This window comes from Pocillopora verrucosa, chromosome 9 (assembly GCF_036669915.1).
Source record: "Pocillopora verrucosa isolate sample1 chromosome 9, ASM3666991v2, whole genome shotgun sequence".
Taxonomy (NCBI): Eukaryota; Metazoa; Cnidaria; class Anthozoa; order Scleractinia; family Pocilloporidae; genus Pocillopora; species Pocillopora verrucosa.
This window is the reverse complement of record NC_089320.1, coordinates 2,344,161-2,363,535: the sequence shown is the minus strand read 5'-3', so window position 1 is coordinate 2,363,535 and position 19,375 is coordinate 2,344,161. Positions and strand designations below refer to the sequence as shown.

Genomic DNA, 19,375 nt, shown 5'->3' with positions numbered 1-19,375 from the left:
CTGGGGACGAGCAAGGTTTTGGTTCGGAGAAAAACTTCATTTCCATAGAGTAATCACCCGAGGTTATTTCGAGACAATTTTGAAACTTTAAACTTTGAACTCCCGAGAGCATTTTTATCATTCTTCTCTCTGGCGGGATAACTTGAGTTGATAAAGTAAATCGGCCACTGGGAAGAGTTTCAAAGCTGACATTTCGAGCGTTAACCCATCGTCAACCAAAACTCATTCGCTCTGACGAAGGGCTAACACTAAAAAGCGTCAGCTTTGAAACTCAATCTAGGTTATCAACTTAGTTGAAAATACTAATTACCCTGTTATACTCTCCCACCGTCGCAGCACTATATTTTCTTTAGAAATTTAACATTCACTTCTCTCTGGCAGCTTGGCTTTTCCTTGAAAATTTGCTGTTATATTTTTGCCAAGTGCATATTATTTAGCGAGTTGCTCGTGTTTTGACGAATCCGAAAAAAATCCGCTCTCCCATATGTTAGACGTAGTGGATAAGAGATTCGTTATTTATTTTTCAGTTTCTGAATTCAAGCTATCGAAAATACCTCCAGTCGCATCGATCGCACAGGGCGCGTGGCAAAGAGGAAAGCAAAACAAACGAAACTAATTGTAAAAGGGAAAAAAAAAAGTTTACGAGAATGTAAGTATGAGTGCAAGTTTCCTGTTTCAAGACCCAAGTTGCTCTTACGTTTCCTGACCGAATTTCAACGAGCCGACTGACCGCTTGGCTGAAACCGCAAAGTCTTTACGGTTATCTTCATCATTTTGGAACAAAGTCATGTTTGTTTTTTCCTGTTTCTCCGGTTAGCATCCCAGCAGACATTTCCCGCCTAAAAACCGCAGGGGCACGTACCTCTCGCAGCCAAGTCTCATATAGACCGACAACGACGTATTAACCTCAAAGTCTTCATGCTAATCTAAATGATATTGGAACGAAGGACGGCATATTTGAGCTTTTTGCGTATGTTAGGGCTCACTCAAACAGAAATTTCCCTTTTCCAGACCAAAGTTGCCCATGCGTTTTGAAGAATAATATTTAAGACTGACAAAGACTGGCGTAGTACTTAACTAAAACCGCAAGGTCTTCGCAATATTGAACAATTTCTTGGAGAACAACGACCAGTTGGCTTGTTTTTTTTTAAGGCGCAATTGGGCATAACTTTCTGGCGCAAAAACATGTTTTGTTATCTGATTAAATGTTTGGAAAAATAGAGTGTTGTTGGTGGTGGAAGATGAAGTGTTTGCGGACTACCTGTTCGTTCTTGGATGTTTTGGAAAAGTATGGGAAAACTATCCAGCCAAGAACTTGTTCAGAATTTAAAATGAAGGCAATCTTTGTCGCGCAATATATGTTGGGAGTGGAGGTAACAGTGTCTGTGTAAACTGTTTGTTTATTTTGTAGAATTCTGAATGACCTAAAGAGCAAAAGTATCACGGAGGAAACTTATGTATATGTTTAGACGATTATAATCATTCTTCTGTCTCTTAACTGACTTTTGATTTTCGGTCAAGACCGTGATTTACTTGGCCATATACGATTTTAGCACAATTAATTGTTGTGAAACGAGCTGTGTGCAAACAAATAACTCAAAACCGCGAAATGTCAAACTGTTAAACATCATTAACTACAAAACTAAACGATGTTAGCTTTCGAAAACTGTAAGTTTTATTTTGTCATTGTAGGCTTCATTTTGATCAAACGGGCTGAACATAATGAAACTTTATGCAATAGTTTCTTAGTAGAAATTTACACCAAACAAGCCTAACGCTTACAGACATTTTGAAATTATCAGTATCACTGTTATAGATACCACGAAAGTTGAAAAGTAAGGCATAGTTTTGTGGTCAAATGAGGAATCTCAGCTCAGTAAAATCATCTTGTGCACGATTGTTCCAAGATCCTCTCATTATTTTGGCCAGACTCAACCGACTGTTACAGCCTATTAGGAGACAGACTCCTTCGCGGCCGTTGCTTGATGACAAAAATGAAATTCGTCTTTTGTAAGTAATCAAAAAGTAGTGCAACTGACATTACGACTAGATTAAGCTAACTAATAATTTGCCCGCGAAATATTAATTCAATTTTCATGATCAAATATACTGAATACTGAAAGTTAAATTCGGCCAAAATGTTATAAACGAGATAAATCTTCAGAGAATCGTAGACTGTTAGAGTATCTATTTCAAGAAGATTTTTAGTGTCTGAATAATTTATCCAAAATCAGCGTCTCTGGAATATGTGGTATTATTAAATTATTTCCGGCCCACTCTTATATCCTATCTTAAAGCTGAACCTTCACCGGAGAATAACGAGTTACCCTTCTGACCTTTCTTTGGCGGTAGAAATTAATGAACACAGCTACAACTAGTATCAGTGCTACAAGCAGCACAGTGGCACCTACAACCATCATCAGAAACACGCGCCTACTTCCCTGTGAAAAATGTTCCACTGTTGTGCTCTCAACCTCGTCATTTTGCTCTGTATCGCCGTAAATCTTCGTAAGAGCTTTTTCCACGACCTCAGCGTATTCCTTGCTAAGGTACGTCTGCGCAAATTCTGCCATAACCTTGCGAAGTTTTAAGCACTGCGAAAGGTCCTGTCGCGAGCACTGCAGGAGCTCCTGGCATAACTGAGGAAGCCGGTCGATCCAGTGCGGTACAGGTGCTGTCTCGTTGTCGTGGTACACATTCAGGTTAAACCAGAAATTTCCAGTGAGGCTGATTAGGCGGCGTATCGAACTGATCAACTGAAGATACTGTTTCCAACTCAACTGGAATGGACAGAATGCTGTACTTAAGGGCGTGAACGTTTTTCCGGCTGAGTTTACCATAGCATCACACTCCGTCGCTAGTGTGAACACAGAACCTGTACGTAACGTTCCATATGCGCCATACGGGTGGACTGTACGCTCTACGACCATCTGACCTGCAGTGAACCCGTCATACGTAGTCTGTGTCTGACCATGTGCCACTGGAAATACGGCCAATACCTTGCACCACGCAGGGTTCTTATCTATCCCGGTGATGCCGCGTATCACGTCACCGACAGCCAACTGCGATACACGGATAAAGCGTTTAGTCTGTTCCTCGACGCGCATCAGGCCAGAGACTCCGTTAGCACGCGATGTTAAGTTCTCTGTCTCATCATAACCTTTTTTGAGGGCCTCGGCATTTTTCATTTGGTGGATCACGACCAGGAACAGGACAAAATATTTCATGCTGATGTCAACACCGAACTGAAAAGAAAATATTTTAGAGAGAAACAGCAAGTGGTCACGTTTTCCACCTGAAGGAAATGATTTTTAACAATTCGGTTGATAGCCATAATAAAACACGGTTTGGTCGCTAGGTCAGCTAAATCATGCTACTATAATTCTGAGTATAATGCTATAATTAAGGCATCGAGGATAATGACGCTATAATGACAAAACTTCTTTAAAATCCCCTTGATTTTACAGTTCAACAAGAGATAGTCCTGTTGCGTAAGAGCTGTCAATAGTGAGCCTGCTTTGCTGGCTTGCGTTTTAAGAATTTAAGCCAATAAGATATTGTGTTCTGAACTTCGATAAGACCCTTTATTTTCTTAGCAAGTTTTACCTGTTAGTGATAGGAATAGAAATGGGGGTGGGGGTGGGGAGGGGAGGGGGTTTGAGGTTGAAGAGCTCTTAAAAGCTATTATTTTGAATGATTAAATTTCACCATATTTTTTGGTGTAATGAAGTATTTTCAGGGTGATGCTCAAAGGTATAATGCTTTAATTTTCCAGCATAATTCTTCTGACCCAAGTGGTCGCATAACAGGGCCTCCTTGACAATAATTTGATCATTCGACGTAGAAATTTTCTAATAAGAGCTTACCAGTATCCTACACATTTTTCTGTTCTTTAACAACTGAATAAAATTTCGTCACTGGTTTAATCCAATGCACTATCGCCTGTCTGAACATGGTCTAATCCCCATTCATTCTAACCATGCTATGTGACGCTTGAATAGTGAATCGATGGACGATACAAGAACGATGTTGGGTGACGTTTTCAATAGCATGATAAGTGTACGTGCTGCATAAATGTGACATGAATGTTTGTACCATTAGTGTTTGTCCATCACTCTAAAGACTGGTTGAACGGACAGCGGAGTTTCATTGCTCAAAGTGCTATATAACAGCTTATGTCCGAAATAAAATTGTAAACTTCTCATGTCAAAGAAGTTGTGAGGATGCATCAAACAGACGATAGTTCGAATGATCACTACTTGTACAGAGCGTGACATAATGAAAGATTTTGGGATCACGGAGATTAATTTACAGACAATTCGATGAGCTTTTAAGTTCCGCTTCAGCAAAAAGGCAACTCGTGTATTTTCCCTGCAGTGCGATAAGGAAGTGGCACTTATCCTAATAAAACTCACTTCCCAAATTCAAGCATTCCTTCCCCTCAGTTACATTTGTCGAGCGATCGCAAAAAAAAATATTTAAAGCAAATTACAAGTTTCTCCACCTGGGACTGACATTGCCGAGGGAATTTCTACCTATGCTGACTACAGCACTAAACATTTTTCAATCATTTTTCGCCTATGATTTAATTTTTTTGTTGTTTTAGTTGCTGTTGTTGTCACAAAGGTAGTCCAACGAAAAAGAGCATCGGGCTTCAATTTGAAATAAATGAATGTAAATTCTTCTTTCACCATTCGGGCAATTTCATTAATTGTAATTAATTGGTATGGTGAGGACAGAAAACTATTGGCCTTAAATTTTTACCTGATCTTAGCGCACGGACCTTGAAAAAGGTTTCAAAATGCACCTCTTGAAATCTCTTTCTTAAAAAGGGTCGATAAAAGCAATATACTTGTACGATCCTAACTTGCCACCGCAAGCAGACTTCCATAAATAATTCTCTCCAAACTTACCTTATCAAATTAAAGCACCAAAATGTGTTCCAACTGGCTCGTGTGACTGCTTTTCTGGTAACTGAAATAATAGCATTTCGCAAGGCAATTTATATTCCCCATTTCGGTAACCAGATCTCGGCTTCCTTGCTCAGCTGAAACTCAATGTATTGTTGACACTGCCGGGTCAGGTCTCATGTTTCAGCTCCGAGTGGTTAGGCTGACATTTCACGTACGGGCAAAATAATCTCTTTCCAACATGAAAAATCGAGACGAATTGTTTGATTCTCGTGGGTACCGTTTGCCACCGGCAGCGTGGTCAAATATCTTAATAAAGAGCAGCGAAATCATAATGGAATATTTCCTGCATACACTGTACGAGCTTCATAAAGCCTTTGTTGTCGGCTGTCGATAGTTCGTGGCATGTCACGTAACGCACTCACCTGCTATTCCTTCTTTAACGGCAAGCGACGTTGTGTGACATCAACCCTCCTCCCTCCCATCCACGGTAAGTGGAAAAACGGTTGCTTAGGATACAACATAAAGTAAAACTGTATAGGTAAAATTTATCAAATATTTTCACATCAATTTCGTCATCAAGATGTTTGGGTCTTCCCTCCATCCCTTTATAAAGCTATCCGTGTCCACTGTAGTCCACTGTTGCTATTAAATGGCTGACAGGTATCAAGGACATTTCCCTCTTCCTTTTTTTTTAGATAAAATAAAAAGCGGACCCTCAGCTCCAAAATCAACAGTTGGACACTAAGATCCTTTATCAAAAATCGGGCTCCAGTGTCCGAAATCACAAATTGGCTATTAGAGTCAAAATTGAGAAAAGAGGTCGCTGGTGGCCAAGTTGAAATATACGCCACTTTAAGCCAAAAAAGGGAACTAGGATCCAAAATCACAAATCAGCCATTAGAGACCAAAATTACAAATCGCCCACTACGGTCCAAAATCAAAAATCGGCTGCCAGGGTCCAAAATCGCACATGGGCCATTAGGGGCCAAAATCACAAATCGGCTGCTAGGGTCCAAAATCGCACATGGGCCACTAGGGTCCAAAATCACAAATCGGCCACTAAAGTTCAAAATCACAAATCGGCCACCAGGGTCCAAGATCACAAATCGGCCACTAAAGTTCAAAATCACAAATCGGCCACTAGGGTCCAAAATCACAAATCAGCCTCTAGAGTTCAAATTACAGTTGTTTTTTACTTTTTTTTTTTTTCAATGGGAAACGCATTTCAATACGTCACTCATTTGAAAGTCAATGTAGTGCCTGCCAATTTTTTGGCTCAAACACTACATGAAAGTTTTCCAGCGACGAAATTAGCGAGGAAACAACCACAAGGACTGTTCATGTTGCGAAAGAAATCACCTCCGCCAGACCGATATCATAAAATATAGGTATCTTTATATATTTGGCACAGAAACATTTTTGTAGACAACAGAATTATAACCATGTTCAAGAATTTTTTTTTCAAAGATTTTTTCTGTTTTAGAGAAAATTACCAGAAACAAAATAAAAAATTTAACCAAATTTTTTTGTCGGTCTAGAATGCCAAACTCGCAGTTTCTCACGAAAAAGGTAAGATAGGTGTTGCGTGATGTTTTTCTTCGATCGCTGTAACACAAGCTCCAACAGATGTGAAGCATTCTGTTAACGATGACGATGCATCGCCGAAATGAAAGAGAACCTACATACAATGACGACCAGTAATCAACCTGTCAGCGAGTTATACGATCTATTATAATCATTAAAGAGGCGCTGCATCGATGCGTGCGGTTTAAAATAAAATATTCTACCTAATCTCGTCACCAACATAATTACACGTAAACTTTAACTGGGAAATTCCAATATTGTACTTCAACAAGACAGATGTCTTGACTTTCTTAAGCAGGAATACGATATTACCTGTTTGTAATAGGGGTATCAACACATATCTTCGTAATTCGTATTTTCTCCTTTTCAGCGTAGGGAGGGTTTGTTTATCTTTATCTTGTATCTATTTATTTGTCTTGTCCTAATTAGTCTTAATTAGTCCAAGTACAGGTGCTGAAGCCCTGTTAACAGAAACCGGTAACCAAATTTAATTTCCTTAGAGTTTAGTTTCCAACGTTTTCCTTTTAATTCAGAGGTAGCGTATACGTGATGAAAATATCAACACGCAATGCATTTATTAAGCACCAACGTTCATTGAATTTTAGATCAAAAATAGCAATTAAGGTCTGAAGCACGTAAAATATGATAATCAGCTTCTCTTTGCAAACGGTTTGACGTAATTAATTCTTTCCAGTGTTATTGATACCTCAGTTGCGCAACTTCCTCTGTACTTAAATCCATTCCTTTTCCAAAAAAAAAAATTCTGAAAAGTGGAGGTACATAATTTTCTTCTCTAATCTTTAGAACCTGTATAACTTTTGCAAACGGAAATCCTCACATAACACTTGAAGTTGAAGTTGCTTCTTGTTTTCAAATTGTAACCAATGTGAAACCCGCTAAGCACTCAGAGCCAATACCACTTAATAGTTTTTTTTTTTATCTTAAAAAAAAATTGAGGGAAATAATTTCATCTGCAGAGGTTAATAAAGATAACATCACTACAATGACCACCAGGAAAACGGTCTGCAGTTTCGAGAAATAGAAAAAAATCTGTAAATCGATATGTAAATTCTTTCATCCGGCTTTAACGTTTTTGCAGTATCAAATTTAATATAACCGCCGTGTCATCCCCTTCTGTTTGTCCAATACTGCTCCATTAAAAATTTAAACTTTAATATTTTGTCGCAAAACACACTGGGGTAAACAGCTGTATTCTAAACGGAAAGTTGATGTCACTCTTTCATCCGCCATCTCGCTCGTAAAGAAACAAAGAAAACAGACAAGTTAGCGATGAAATGGTCAGGATTGTTACTCTTTTCAATTCTGGTTGCTATTTGCAGCGGTAAAGAGAAAGGTGAGTATTAAAGCCACCTGGCGTAACTTTTGACTGTAAATATATGAACGTCATTTATGTGAACTGCGGATAAAAAAATGAATATGAAAGCGATCTTCGTAGTAATGAAAACTTCTTAGGCAATTGTGAAAAATAAGGCCTGAAAAAAATTCAGACCTGTACGGGAAGTAGTCCGTGTAACCGTGTAGATCACTTCCATATTCATTGGCGTAAATTTCGTTAAATCAATTTTTCAAACACTTTAACAATTTATTTTTAATACTCACTCACGTTAGTACTGGCTTCAATAGGGTAACTTCTGCGATTTAATTTGGCTAGATTAAAAACCATCTATCAAAATCGCTAAGAACATAGTTTCTATCGTTCACCTTGTTGCATTGCTACAAAGATTTTTTTCTGAACAAGTGTTCATCCATTATCATAATATCAAGACGAAAGTGATGGTTAAACTTTATGGAAATTAATTTTTTAAGTCTCAATTATTCTTAGATAAGAAGAAAGTTTCATAGAACGAACGATTTTGAAGCGTGCTTGCTAGAAACAGGTTCGGCTAGGAATAGGTTGCTCTTCTAGATATATAAACTTATTTCACTTTGCTTAATTTTTAGAAAACTGTCGGCAAGTAGAGATGAACCCCGCAAAGCAGGACTTTGTCCTCGAGAACCACGTTTTCAAAAGGATGGAAATTGAGACAGCCAGCGCATGTGAAGTGAACTGCTTCATGGAAGCTGACTGTGTTTCCTACAATCTAAAACCGCAACAGAATGGAACAATTTTGTGTGAATTGAGTGATTCGGATCACGCAAACAATCAGCAGGATCTACGATACAAAGAAGGGACTGTTTACAAATCATTTAAGGTGAGTTGAATTATTCTCATATATTTTGAATGCATGAAAAGAGAAAACCAAAACAAAACAAAATAAAAGAAAGATTTGAAATTCTTTTCACTTTCCATGTTGTCTGGGGAAGGAAACCATACGCTCAAAGGATGGATGGATACATGAACGCATGAATGCGTAAATGCAATCATGCATTCACGCATGTCTGAATTGATGGATGTATGCGTGCACTTGAAATTAATCAATAAAGAAATGAGTGTATCGGTAGGGATGAATTGGCTGGAAGAAGGGGGGAAAACTGGGTACCAGAGCGATAGATTCTATTAATAATTTTATATCTTCGCAGAACCGCTGTTCCAGTATGCTTTGTCCATCAACAAAGCGATGCCAAACTGGCTTCACTTGGAAGGGTTATCGTTGTGTTTGCGCAAATGGACTACTGGGAGAAAACTGCACTGAAGGTATGTCGAGGAACGAAGAACTTTTTAAGGTACCAGGAGGACAATGGAGGTGTGAGGGAGACAGCTTTACCGCATGATCATGTATGAGGTCTTAAATGGCTTTTGTGGTCTTAAATTGCTGGGATGGACAAGGAATTCTTACAGAGGACCTCTCTTGGCCTCTTGCCCATAGTGATCGACTGGTAATAGGTCTGACGTAAAATAAATAATAAAAAATTACGTAACATTCGCTCGGAATTTAGTGAAATGTGTCTCTCGTTTAGCAGCACATAAAGTTATTTTGTTACAACTTCTTTTATTTTTTGAAGGTCTGTACAAGAAAAAATGATTCTTAATGCTTAGTGTGGCTGAAAATTTTGCTATCCTTTGCTTTATTTATGTTACTGTCATTATTATCTAAACCTAATTTTCACTAATTAGTATTACGTGGCTTTCACCAGAAGCCTTCATTTCCCCCCCCCCCCCCTCCCCATGATCTCTTGTGCATGCATGTCACAATGTCCGGAAGTACTTTACTGGTCGAGCTTTGTGTGAACATTGTCATTGACATGACTCATGCAGCGGTTTTTTTGTGTGTGCAAAATTTAAGGTGATTCCTCAGAAAAAAAGTTAACACAACTTTTTTTAAAATTTCTTTTTAAATACTCCTTACCATTGTCTGTTTCAAGAACTACATGGAAAAGATAGGTCACCCTGCTTGTTTAAGAGACACGATAGGAAAAACATACCCGATTTATGCTAACACTGGTCATGCACGGCATTTCATCGGTTCAAGGTGCATTTCGTAGTGCCTAAAAGCAAGGTTATTTTTAAAGTAACACTTGAAAAAAAGGCCTGATAGGTAGAAAGTCTCTCGAGCGCATGGAAAAGTTTGATATATAGTCTGAGGAAAAAAACACGCAGTTTTAAACAACATCGACTAAAAACGTTCCTTGAGTCAGTTTTTTTCATGGTCATGATTTGCATCATCGAGTAACGGTCTTAGTGCATGGTTTAAGCTATATTTTTTTCCTTTTGATAAATTCCTTTTCAATTTTTCCAATTTAAATGGGATAATATTCTCCTGATTACGTGATATTTATGTTCAGTACAGGATGCGCAGTTCAATACTGAGGAATCACCTTAAATCAATTAGACGGGAGGGAGGGAGGGAGCCGGGGAACCTGCAAAACACGAGTTTCTTTGATGGGATAAATTCACGAAGAGGACCCTTTGCAACCTCATGTTTACGCCAGACCTGTTGATGAAGATAGTCTTTAAATGAGTCGATTGGTAACTGGAGTTTACTGTTTAAGAGGCTGTCTCTCTTATTTCCACCCGGTCAATTTTGCGTCAAAAATAATTTTGCCTGAAACTCTGTTAACAGAAAGACTGTACCTAGGAAAGAACTAAATTAGATTTGGTTTGATTCGAAATAATTTTCTGACTGCATTACGGGCCATAATTATTTCCCAGTCCGTAGGGACCATCGCAACGTCTCGAAAATTGGAAAATAGGCATATTTTGTAACATTGTAAAATATTCGATTCGCATAGTTAAGCCACAGAACTTATATCAGATTGCTTAAAAACCTTTCTAGTTTGCCAAGAAAGTGAGAATTTGCCCTCTCAACATATTTGAAAAGGCGAATTTTAGCATATTCTGACCACTAGAAATCGCCATCGGATTTGGATGTAAAGAATAAATGCTTTTACCTGGAGTTTGATATCATATAATTAATAAATCAATTTCAAATATTCTGAGCTTGCTTCTCTCGGTTCCGCGTCGATTGTGTCCACAAAACAGCAACATGTCAATAGCTGGAGAAATCATGGGTTTATGTGAAATTTCATATATTCTCGCTTCCCAAATATCCATATATCTCGCTGCCCAAATATTACTTTGGGATACAAAACAAAACCATATGGCACAACGTACGGCACAAGCTATCAGCGGTCTTCTCTTTTGTGCGGACCTTTGTGAGAACAGTATAACATCGAACTGGATCTAAATTTAAGCGATCATTTCCTCACTTCAGAAGCCTAAAACCTTCATTTCTCCCTCAGCTTCCAGACATGGAGAGTTTATATTCTGATTTTGGAAAAAATTCAGCTCTGCAGCGATGTTAAATGGGTGATTCATCGCGAAATGTGGCCAATTCCGACATTTGTTTTGATACCACGAATCACGATGGATGCCGCCTACTTTTCGAAGGCAATACCTAGCTATTTGTTGAAGTTATCATGGATTTCACCAATTTGGTTATTAGAAAAATTCTGGAGTGAGCCATGAAGACGGGCTGCAAAGCGGGTAAGCTGTATTTATGACGAAATCTGCTCCAGTGGTTCGATTTTGGTGTAGGCGAAAAAATCGCGAATGCTCGTACATGTGCTGATTCAAACGGTCATAACTTTTGAAAAATCGAAAACGTATAGGGGTTTTTACATATTTTTGCCTATAAAGGTCTAAACTTAACGGCTGTGTAGGATAGAATCGTCAACCAGGTCCCAAATCCCAAAACTTAGCGTCTAAATCAAGGTTATTTACGGCCATCGGCCGATGGCGATTTCTAGTGGTCAGAATATGCTAAAATTCGCCTTTTCAAATATGTTGAGAGGGCAAATTCTCACTTTCTTGGCAAACTAGAAAGGTTTTTAAGCAATCTGATATAAATTCTGTGGCTTAACCATGCGAATCAAATATTTTACAATGTTACAAAATATGCCTATTTTCCAATTTTCGAGACGTTGCGACGGTCCCTACGGACTGGGAAATAATTAGGGCCCGTAATGCAGTCAGAAAATTATTTCGAATCAAACCAAATCTAATTTAGTTCTTTCCTAGGTAAAGTCTTTCTGTTAACAGAGTTTCAGGCAAAATTATTTTTGACGCAAAATTGACCGGGTGGAAATAAGAGAGACAGCCTCTTAATTATTTCTACCTTAGGGTGGCGTTTTTTATCAACTCTCTTATTAAATGAGATGTGGCCAAAATCGATGCTTTAATGTGACTATTTACGCTATTCCTATGGGTTAATATCATTTTGGTATTCTAGGACCGCCTTTGGTGCGAGTTGTTCCCGACATAATTGAAACCGTGGAGGGTAGGAATGTTACTGTAATGTGCAACGTGACAGCTAATCCTAAACCAGACAGGATCATATGGAAAAGGTCTGATGGGATTCTTTTCAGCGCGAGGACTATTGTTAGTGAAGGAAATCTCACCATACTGAATATCACTACAAAACACAACGGCTCCTACGTATGTACTGCGACAAACCCCAGGGGTACCAAATCATCGTCAGTTCTCCTTCGTGTCTATTCAGCTCTTAAATTTGTCATCAAGCCTCCGTCGAATGTCACATTGATAGCGTATGAAGCTGTCATTCTGCGTTGCTCTGCTTCAAGCGACCTGAAGCCAACCATCCTATGGACGTATAATGAAACTTTTTCCTTACCTTCAGGGGCGGCTGTTGACTCCTTGAATGCTTTGATGATTTTATCTGCTAATATATCTCATTCTGGTACCTACACTTGCAATGCGACTAATGCATTCAGCTCAATTCAAACAAGTGTCACTGTTCATGTCAAATACCCTGAAACATGCTCCAAACTGAAGGCAAACATCAGCGACGTCAGTGGTGATTACCTTATCGATCCTGACGGTGACCTTGGCGAGGATCCATTTCCTGTTTACTGTAACATGACTGACAAAGGAGGCGTTGGAGTGACAGTCGTCAGTCATAACAGTGAAAATAGAACGCAGGTGATAGGATACAATGGGCGTGGTGAATATTCCCTTGATGTTCATTACAGATCGGCCAACATATCTCAATTAAAAGCTCTGACGGAAGCCTCTGGTAATTGTCAACAGTTCATCAAATACGAGTGTTTCCACGCCAGATTAATAGAAGATGGATTTTCATGGTGGGTTTCACGTGACGGCCAGAAAATGACATACTGGGGGGGAGCGAACTTATCAACTGGTGGCTGTGCATGTGGTTTAACTGGATCGTGCGCCGATGACGAATCACTGAAGTGTAACTGTGATAAAAATGATAAGAATTGGCGGGAAGACAGCGGTGTTCTTACCATAAAGTCCCACCTTCCCGTCAAACAGCTAAGGTTTGGTGACACGGGAGATGCAGATCTCAATGAAGAAGGATACCACACCTTAGGAAAACTAGAGTGCTATGGCATGACTTAGGTGCATACAAAATTGTTAACATGAAAACTCGGACCAACAAATCATATATAAAACTATAACCAATCTCTACTGGGTCGCTTGACATAATTCCTGCGCTTGAGGTTTTTTGCTTGGTTATACACAGTACTCATTATTTTTCTCATTATGTTTTACACTTTTTTTCTGTTTGATTGTTGATTCATTTGATTTTTGGTTACGCGACACTCAGTAGAAGAGCTCTCTAATCTAGTGTCCCCCGCATTAAATGATTCCCTCAATAATTAAGCTGTACATCGGGAAACTTTATTCAGCGATGGAGTCAGTATGTTATTAAACACATATACAATTAGCTTGTTTCTCTTGTAACCTGGAACGTGATATCACAAATCGGCCACTAGTGTCCAAAATCACAGATCGGCCACTAGGGTCCAAAATCACAGATCGGCCACCAGTCTCCAAAATCACAAATCGGCCATTATTGTCAAAAATCACAAATCGGCCTTTAGGGTCCAAACTCATAAGCTTTTTTTTGTAAATATGTTAACGTCGTGCTTAGCTCTTTCTTTGCTTTTAATTAATTGATTTTTTTGAGGAACGCATTTTTAAAAATAAAAACAATACATCACTCATTTATAAGTCAATGTAGCGCCTGTCAATTGTGTGGCTTTCACACGACATGAGAGTTTTCAAGCGACAAAATTATCGGGGGAACAACCACACGGACTGATCATGTTGCGAAAGAAATCACCACCGCTAGACTGATATTGTAAACTTTACGTATCTTCATATATTTGCCACACGAAGCATTTTTATAGACAGCTGAATTATAATCATGTTCAACAACTCTTTTTTTTTCAAAGCTTTTTATTATTTTAGAGAAAATTACTCGGAACAAAAACAAAAAATTCAAGAAAAGTTTTTTTGGTCAGTTTAGAATGCCAAACTCGTCGCAATTCAGTCATGAAAAAACGTTTGAAGGCTGTTGTGTTGTGATCGCTATAAAGCTCAAATAGATGTAAAGCATTCTGGTAACGATGACGATGCATCGCCGAAATGAAGGTGAACCTGCAGACAATGACGACCAATAATAAACCTGTCATCTTAATCTACGATCTGTGATAATTATTATAATTATTAAAGAGGCGCTATGCGAATACGTGTGGTTTAAATAAAATATTTAACCTCATTTCGTCACCAATATTATTATATGCGAACTGACCAATATTGTACTTCAACAAGACAAACTTGTTGACTTTCTTAAGCAGGAATACCATATTACATAATTTAGAATCACCCAAAAGATGGTCTACCTGTTTTTAATGGAGGCATCAACACATACTTCGTATTTTCTCCTTTTCGGAGTAGGGGGGGTGTATTTATTTTTATCTTGTATCTTAATAAGGCTGACCACAAGCATAAAGCCTCGTTGAGAGGAACAGATAACCAAATTTGATTCCCTTAGAGTCAAGTGTCTAGCTTTTTCCTTAAAGGTAACTCCGGCGTGATGAAAATATCAACACCCAATGCATTTGATAAGCACCAAAGTTCATTGAAATTCTGCTCATAAATAGCAATTAAGGCCTGAAACATGCAAAATATGATAATTAGCTTCTCTTTGCAAACAGTTTGACGCAATTAATCATTTCTGGTCTTGTTGATGCCTCGGTTACGCAACTTTCATTATACTTAAAATCCCTTTCTTTTCCAGAAAAAATTCCTTTTAAATTGGACATATAATTTTCTTCTCTTACCTTAAGAAACTATATAACGTTTATAAACGGAAACCCTCACATAGCACTTGACTGCAGAGGAACTTAAAGTTACTTACTGTATTCAAATTGTAACCAATGTGACACCTGCTATGTGCGAAGCAACACAACTCACAAGTATTTTTTCTCGAAATAAAAAAAGGGAAACAATTTCAATTGCAGAGATTAATAAAGATAATATCACCATAACGACCAAGAGGGAAAACGGTCTGCAGTTTCGAGAAATAGAAAAATCTATGTAAATCGATATGCAAACTCTTTCATCCGGCCTCACTGTTTGTGGAGTATTAAATTTAATAAAGCCGCTCTGTCATCCCCTTTTGTTTCTCCAATACTGTTCCATTAAAAATTTAAACTTAGCTATTTGTCGCAAAACACACACTGAGGTAAGCAGCCGTATTCTAAACGGAAAGTAGACGTTACTCTTTCATTCACCATCTCGCTCGTAAAGTAACAAAGAAAACAAACAAGTTAGCGATGAAATCGTCAGGATTCTTACTATTCTTTTTCCTGATTGGTATTTGCAACGGTGAAGAGCAAGGTGAGTTTTAAAGCTAACTGGTGTAACTTTTGACAATAAATATATAAAAATCATATATGCGAACTGCGGATAAAGAAAGGAATATGGAAGCGATCTTCGCAGTTATGAAAACTACTTAAGCAGTCGTGAAAAATAGGACCTTAAAATAATTCAGGCCTGCACGGGAAGTAGTACTCGTTACCGCGAAGATCGCTTGCATATTCTTGGGCGTACATTTTATCACATGAATTTTTCAAAACCTTTCTTCTCTTTTCTTTCAAACACTTTATTTTAAATACTCACTCACGCTAGTGCTGGCTTCAATTGGGTAACCTCTGCGATTTTGCGGGATTAAAGATCATTGATCAAAATCGCAAAGAACATAGTGTCTTTCTGAATTGATGAATTGTTAAAACAAGTGTTCATCCATTATCACAATATCAAGACGAAAGTAACGGTAAAAGCTTTATGGAAATTAATTTTTTCAGTCTCGATTATTATAGAAAAAAAAAAAGAAAGTTCCATAAACTGGTTCATTTTAGGAATAGGTTGCTCTTCTAGATACATAAACTAAAGTTTCAATTTGCTTAATGTTTAGAAAACTGTCGGAAAGTAGAGATGAACCCCGCAAAACAGGACTTCATCCTCGAGAAACACGTTTTCAAAATGGTGGAGATTGAGACAGCCAGCGCATGTGAAGTGAACTGCTTCATGGAAGCTGACTGTGTTTCCTACAATCTAAAACCGCAACAGAATGGAAAACTTTTGTGCGAATTGAGTGATTCAGATCACGCAAATAATCAACAGGATCTAAGATACAGAGAAGGGACTGTTTATAAATCATTTAAGGTAAGTTAAATCCGTTAAGTTTTTGTCGATAAAACGGTCATATATTTTAAATGCACGAACAGAGAAAACCAAAACAAAACGAAATGAAAGAAATATGGTAATTTTTTTTCACTTGTCATGTTGTCTGGTGAAGGAAATCATACGTTCAAACTTTTTTTCTTGGATTTTTTCCTGCATTCGCACATCTATGAACTGATAGATGAATACGTGCATCTTGAAATGTATTAATAAATAAATGGGTGCATCAGTATGAATGGATTAGCTGGAAGAAGGGAGGAAACTGGGTACCGGAACGATAGATTCTATAAATATTTTTATATCTTCGCAGAACCGCTGTTCCAGTATGCTTTGTCCATCAACAAAGCGATGCCAAACTGGCTTCACCAGGAAGGGTTATCGTTGTGTTTGCGCAAATGGACTACTGGGAGAAAACTGCACTGAAGGTATGTTGAGTAAATAAGAAATTTTTAAGGTATCAGGAGGACAATGCATGGTTATGTACGAGGTTTAAATGGCTTTTGTGGTCTTAAATTGCTTGGATGGACAAGAAATTCCTGGAGAGGACCTCTCTTGGCCTCTTGCCCATAATGATCGACTGGTAATAGGTCTGACGTAAAATGGAGCTGACTGCATAAAAGTCGTCGCCTCAGAACTGCGGTTACCATCAGATCTTGAAGAAAGTAAACAATGGTCTTGATCGTTGCTTTAATGAGACTATTTACGTTATTCCCATGGCTTAATATCATTTTGGTGTTCTAGGACCGCCTTTGGTGCAGGTTGTTCCCGACATAATTGAAACTGTGGAGGGTAGGAACGTTACTATAATGTGTAACGTAACAGCTAATCCTAAACCAGACAGGAGCATATGGACAAGGTCTGATGGGATTCTTTCCAGCGCGAGGACCATTGTTAGTGAAGGAAATCTGACCATACTCAATATCACTTTTCAAGACGACGGCTCCTACGTATGTACTGCGACAAACCCCAGGGGTACCAAATCATCGTCAGTTCACCTTCGTGTCTACTCAGCTCTCAAACTCTGCACCGAAGGTATGTTGAGTTGATCGATTTTACTATTATTGGCGTACAATTAAAGATCATGAGTGGGCAGACAGGAAAAATCAGGGCGTTGGCCTGGATATCTTGATATCAGTAAAGTTATATTGAGCTTGGGGTGGAAAGCATTGAAGTTTCCTAATGTAATTTCTTTTGCATGGGACAGTTTGGTATTAAAATAACTAATCTCATGGTTGTTCTCCAATAATCAGTCTTACTCATAGGCGATCAATGCTCACTGAAAGAGTACGGATCTCTTTCATTTTTGGTCATTTTCCGTGAGCAAAATGACATATGCGTAAGGAAAAAGAAGGGTGACATGTGCACGTAATTTAGCGAAACGTAACTGTCGTTTAGCAGCACATAAAATTATTTTGTTACAACTGCTTTTATTTCATGAAGGTTTGTACAGGAAAAAATGATTCCTTATGTTTAGTGTGTCTGAAAATTTTGCTATCCTTTGCTTTATCTATGTAACTGTCACTAGTATCTAAACCTAATTTTCACTAATTAGTCATACATGGCTTAGACCAGAAGCCTTCTTCGCTCTCTCCCCTCCCCCCCCCATCTCTTGTGTATACGCATGCATGTTACAATGTCCGGAAGTACTTTGCTAGTCGAGCTTTATGTGAACATTGTCGTTGTCATTGACATGACTCATGCAGCGCTCTTTTCTTGGCATTCATCCTTTAGGATTAGAGATTATGCAAACTTTAAGGTGATTCCTCAGGAAAGTGTTATTACGACTTTTTTTTAAAATTTCTTTTTAAATACTCCTTGCCATTGTCTGTTTCAAAAAGTACATGGAAAAGATAGGTCACCGTGCTCGTTTAAGAGATACGACAGGAAGAACATACCCGATTTATGCTAGCACTGGTCACGCGCGGTATTTCATCAGTTCACAGTACATTTCGGTGGCTAAAAGCAAGGGTTTTAAAGTAACACCAAAGAAAAAAAACTTGATAGGTATAAAGTCTCTCGAGCGCATGGAAAAGTTTGACATATAGCCTGACGAAAAAGCATCCAGTTTTAAACAAGATCGACTCAAAACGTACCTCGAGTCGTTGTTTTCAAGGTCATGATTGCATCATTGAGTAACGGGCTTAGTGCATTGTTTTAGCTAAATTTTTTTCCTTTTGATGAATTTTTTTTAATTTCTCCAATTTTTAATGAGATAACTTGTATACCAAAGTTATTCGATAAAAAATATAGGTTACCCATCATGCTCGTTTAAGGACAATAACACGTTCTCAGAATGCGCGCGCTTATTCTCCTGATTACGTGATATTTATGCCCAATACAGGATGCGCAGTTCATTGCTGAGGAATCAACTTAAATTAATAAGAAGGGAGAGAGGGAGGAGCTGAGGCACCTGCAAACATGACTTTCTTTGATGGGATAAAAAGTGAATTCCCAAGAAGGACCCCTTGCAACCTCATGTTAACGCCAGACCTGTTGACGAGGATAGTCTTTAAATGAGTCGATTGGTAACTGGAGTTTACTGTTAAATCATTTTTACCTTGAGTTGGCGTTTTTTATCAACTCTCTTATAAAACGAGATGTGGCCATAATCGATGCTTTAATGAGACTATTTACGTTATTCCCATGCCTTAATATCATTTTGGTATTCTAGGACCGCCTTTGGTGGAAGTTATTCCCCACATAATTGAAACTGTGGAGGGTAGGAACGTTACTATAATGTGTAACGTGACAGCTAATCCTAAACCAGGTGGGATCACATGGAAAAAGTCTGATGGGATTCTTTCCAGCGCAAGGACCTTTGTTCGAGAAGGAAACATCACCATACTGAATGTCACTACACAAGACAACGGCTCTTACGTGTGTACTGCGACAAACCCCTGCA

General features: G+C 38.4%; 3 protein-coding genes across 3 annotated transcripts; 2 read left to right on the top strand and 1 right to left on the bottom strand.

The window, feature by feature from the left end:
- Positions 1–1,550: 1,550 nt before the first annotated feature.
- On the bottom strand, positions 1,551–5,034 carry LOC131791469 (uncharacterized). Its single transcript, XM_059108823.2, has 2 exons — positions 4,914–5,034; positions 1,551–3,245 (listed from the first exon to the last, which is right to left on the bottom strand). The coding sequence occupies exon 2, from the start codon at positions 3,225–3,227 to the stop codon at positions 2,292–2,294; it is 936 nt and encodes a 311-aa protein (XP_058964806.2). The 5' UTR covers positions 3,228–3,245; positions 4,914–5,034; the 3' UTR covers positions 1,551–2,291.
- A 2,694-nt stretch (positions 5,035–7,728) lies between these two features.
- LOC131791364 (uncharacterized) lies at positions 7,729–9,230 on the top strand. Its single transcript, XM_059108700.2, has 3 exons — positions 7,729–7,851; positions 8,460–8,710; positions 9,039–9,230. Exons 1-3 carry the CDS (start codon positions 7,788–7,790, stop codon positions 9,228–9,230), a joined length of 507 nt encoding a protein of 168 aa, XP_058964683.2. The 5' UTR covers positions 7,729–7,787.
- Positions 9,231–11,083: 1,853 nt separating this feature from the next.
- Positions 11,084–14,436, top strand: LOC131791366 (contactin-associated protein-like 2). The gene is made up of 2 exons (XM_066172266.1): positions 11,084–11,442; positions 12,188–14,436. The coding sequence occupies exons 1-2, from the start codon at positions 11,421–11,423 to the stop codon at positions 13,336–13,338; spliced, it is 1,173 nt and encodes a 390-aa protein (XP_066028363.1). The 5' UTR covers positions 11,084–11,420; the 3' UTR covers positions 13,339–14,436.
- The last annotated feature ends 4,939 nt before the right edge of the window (positions 14,437–19,375 follow it).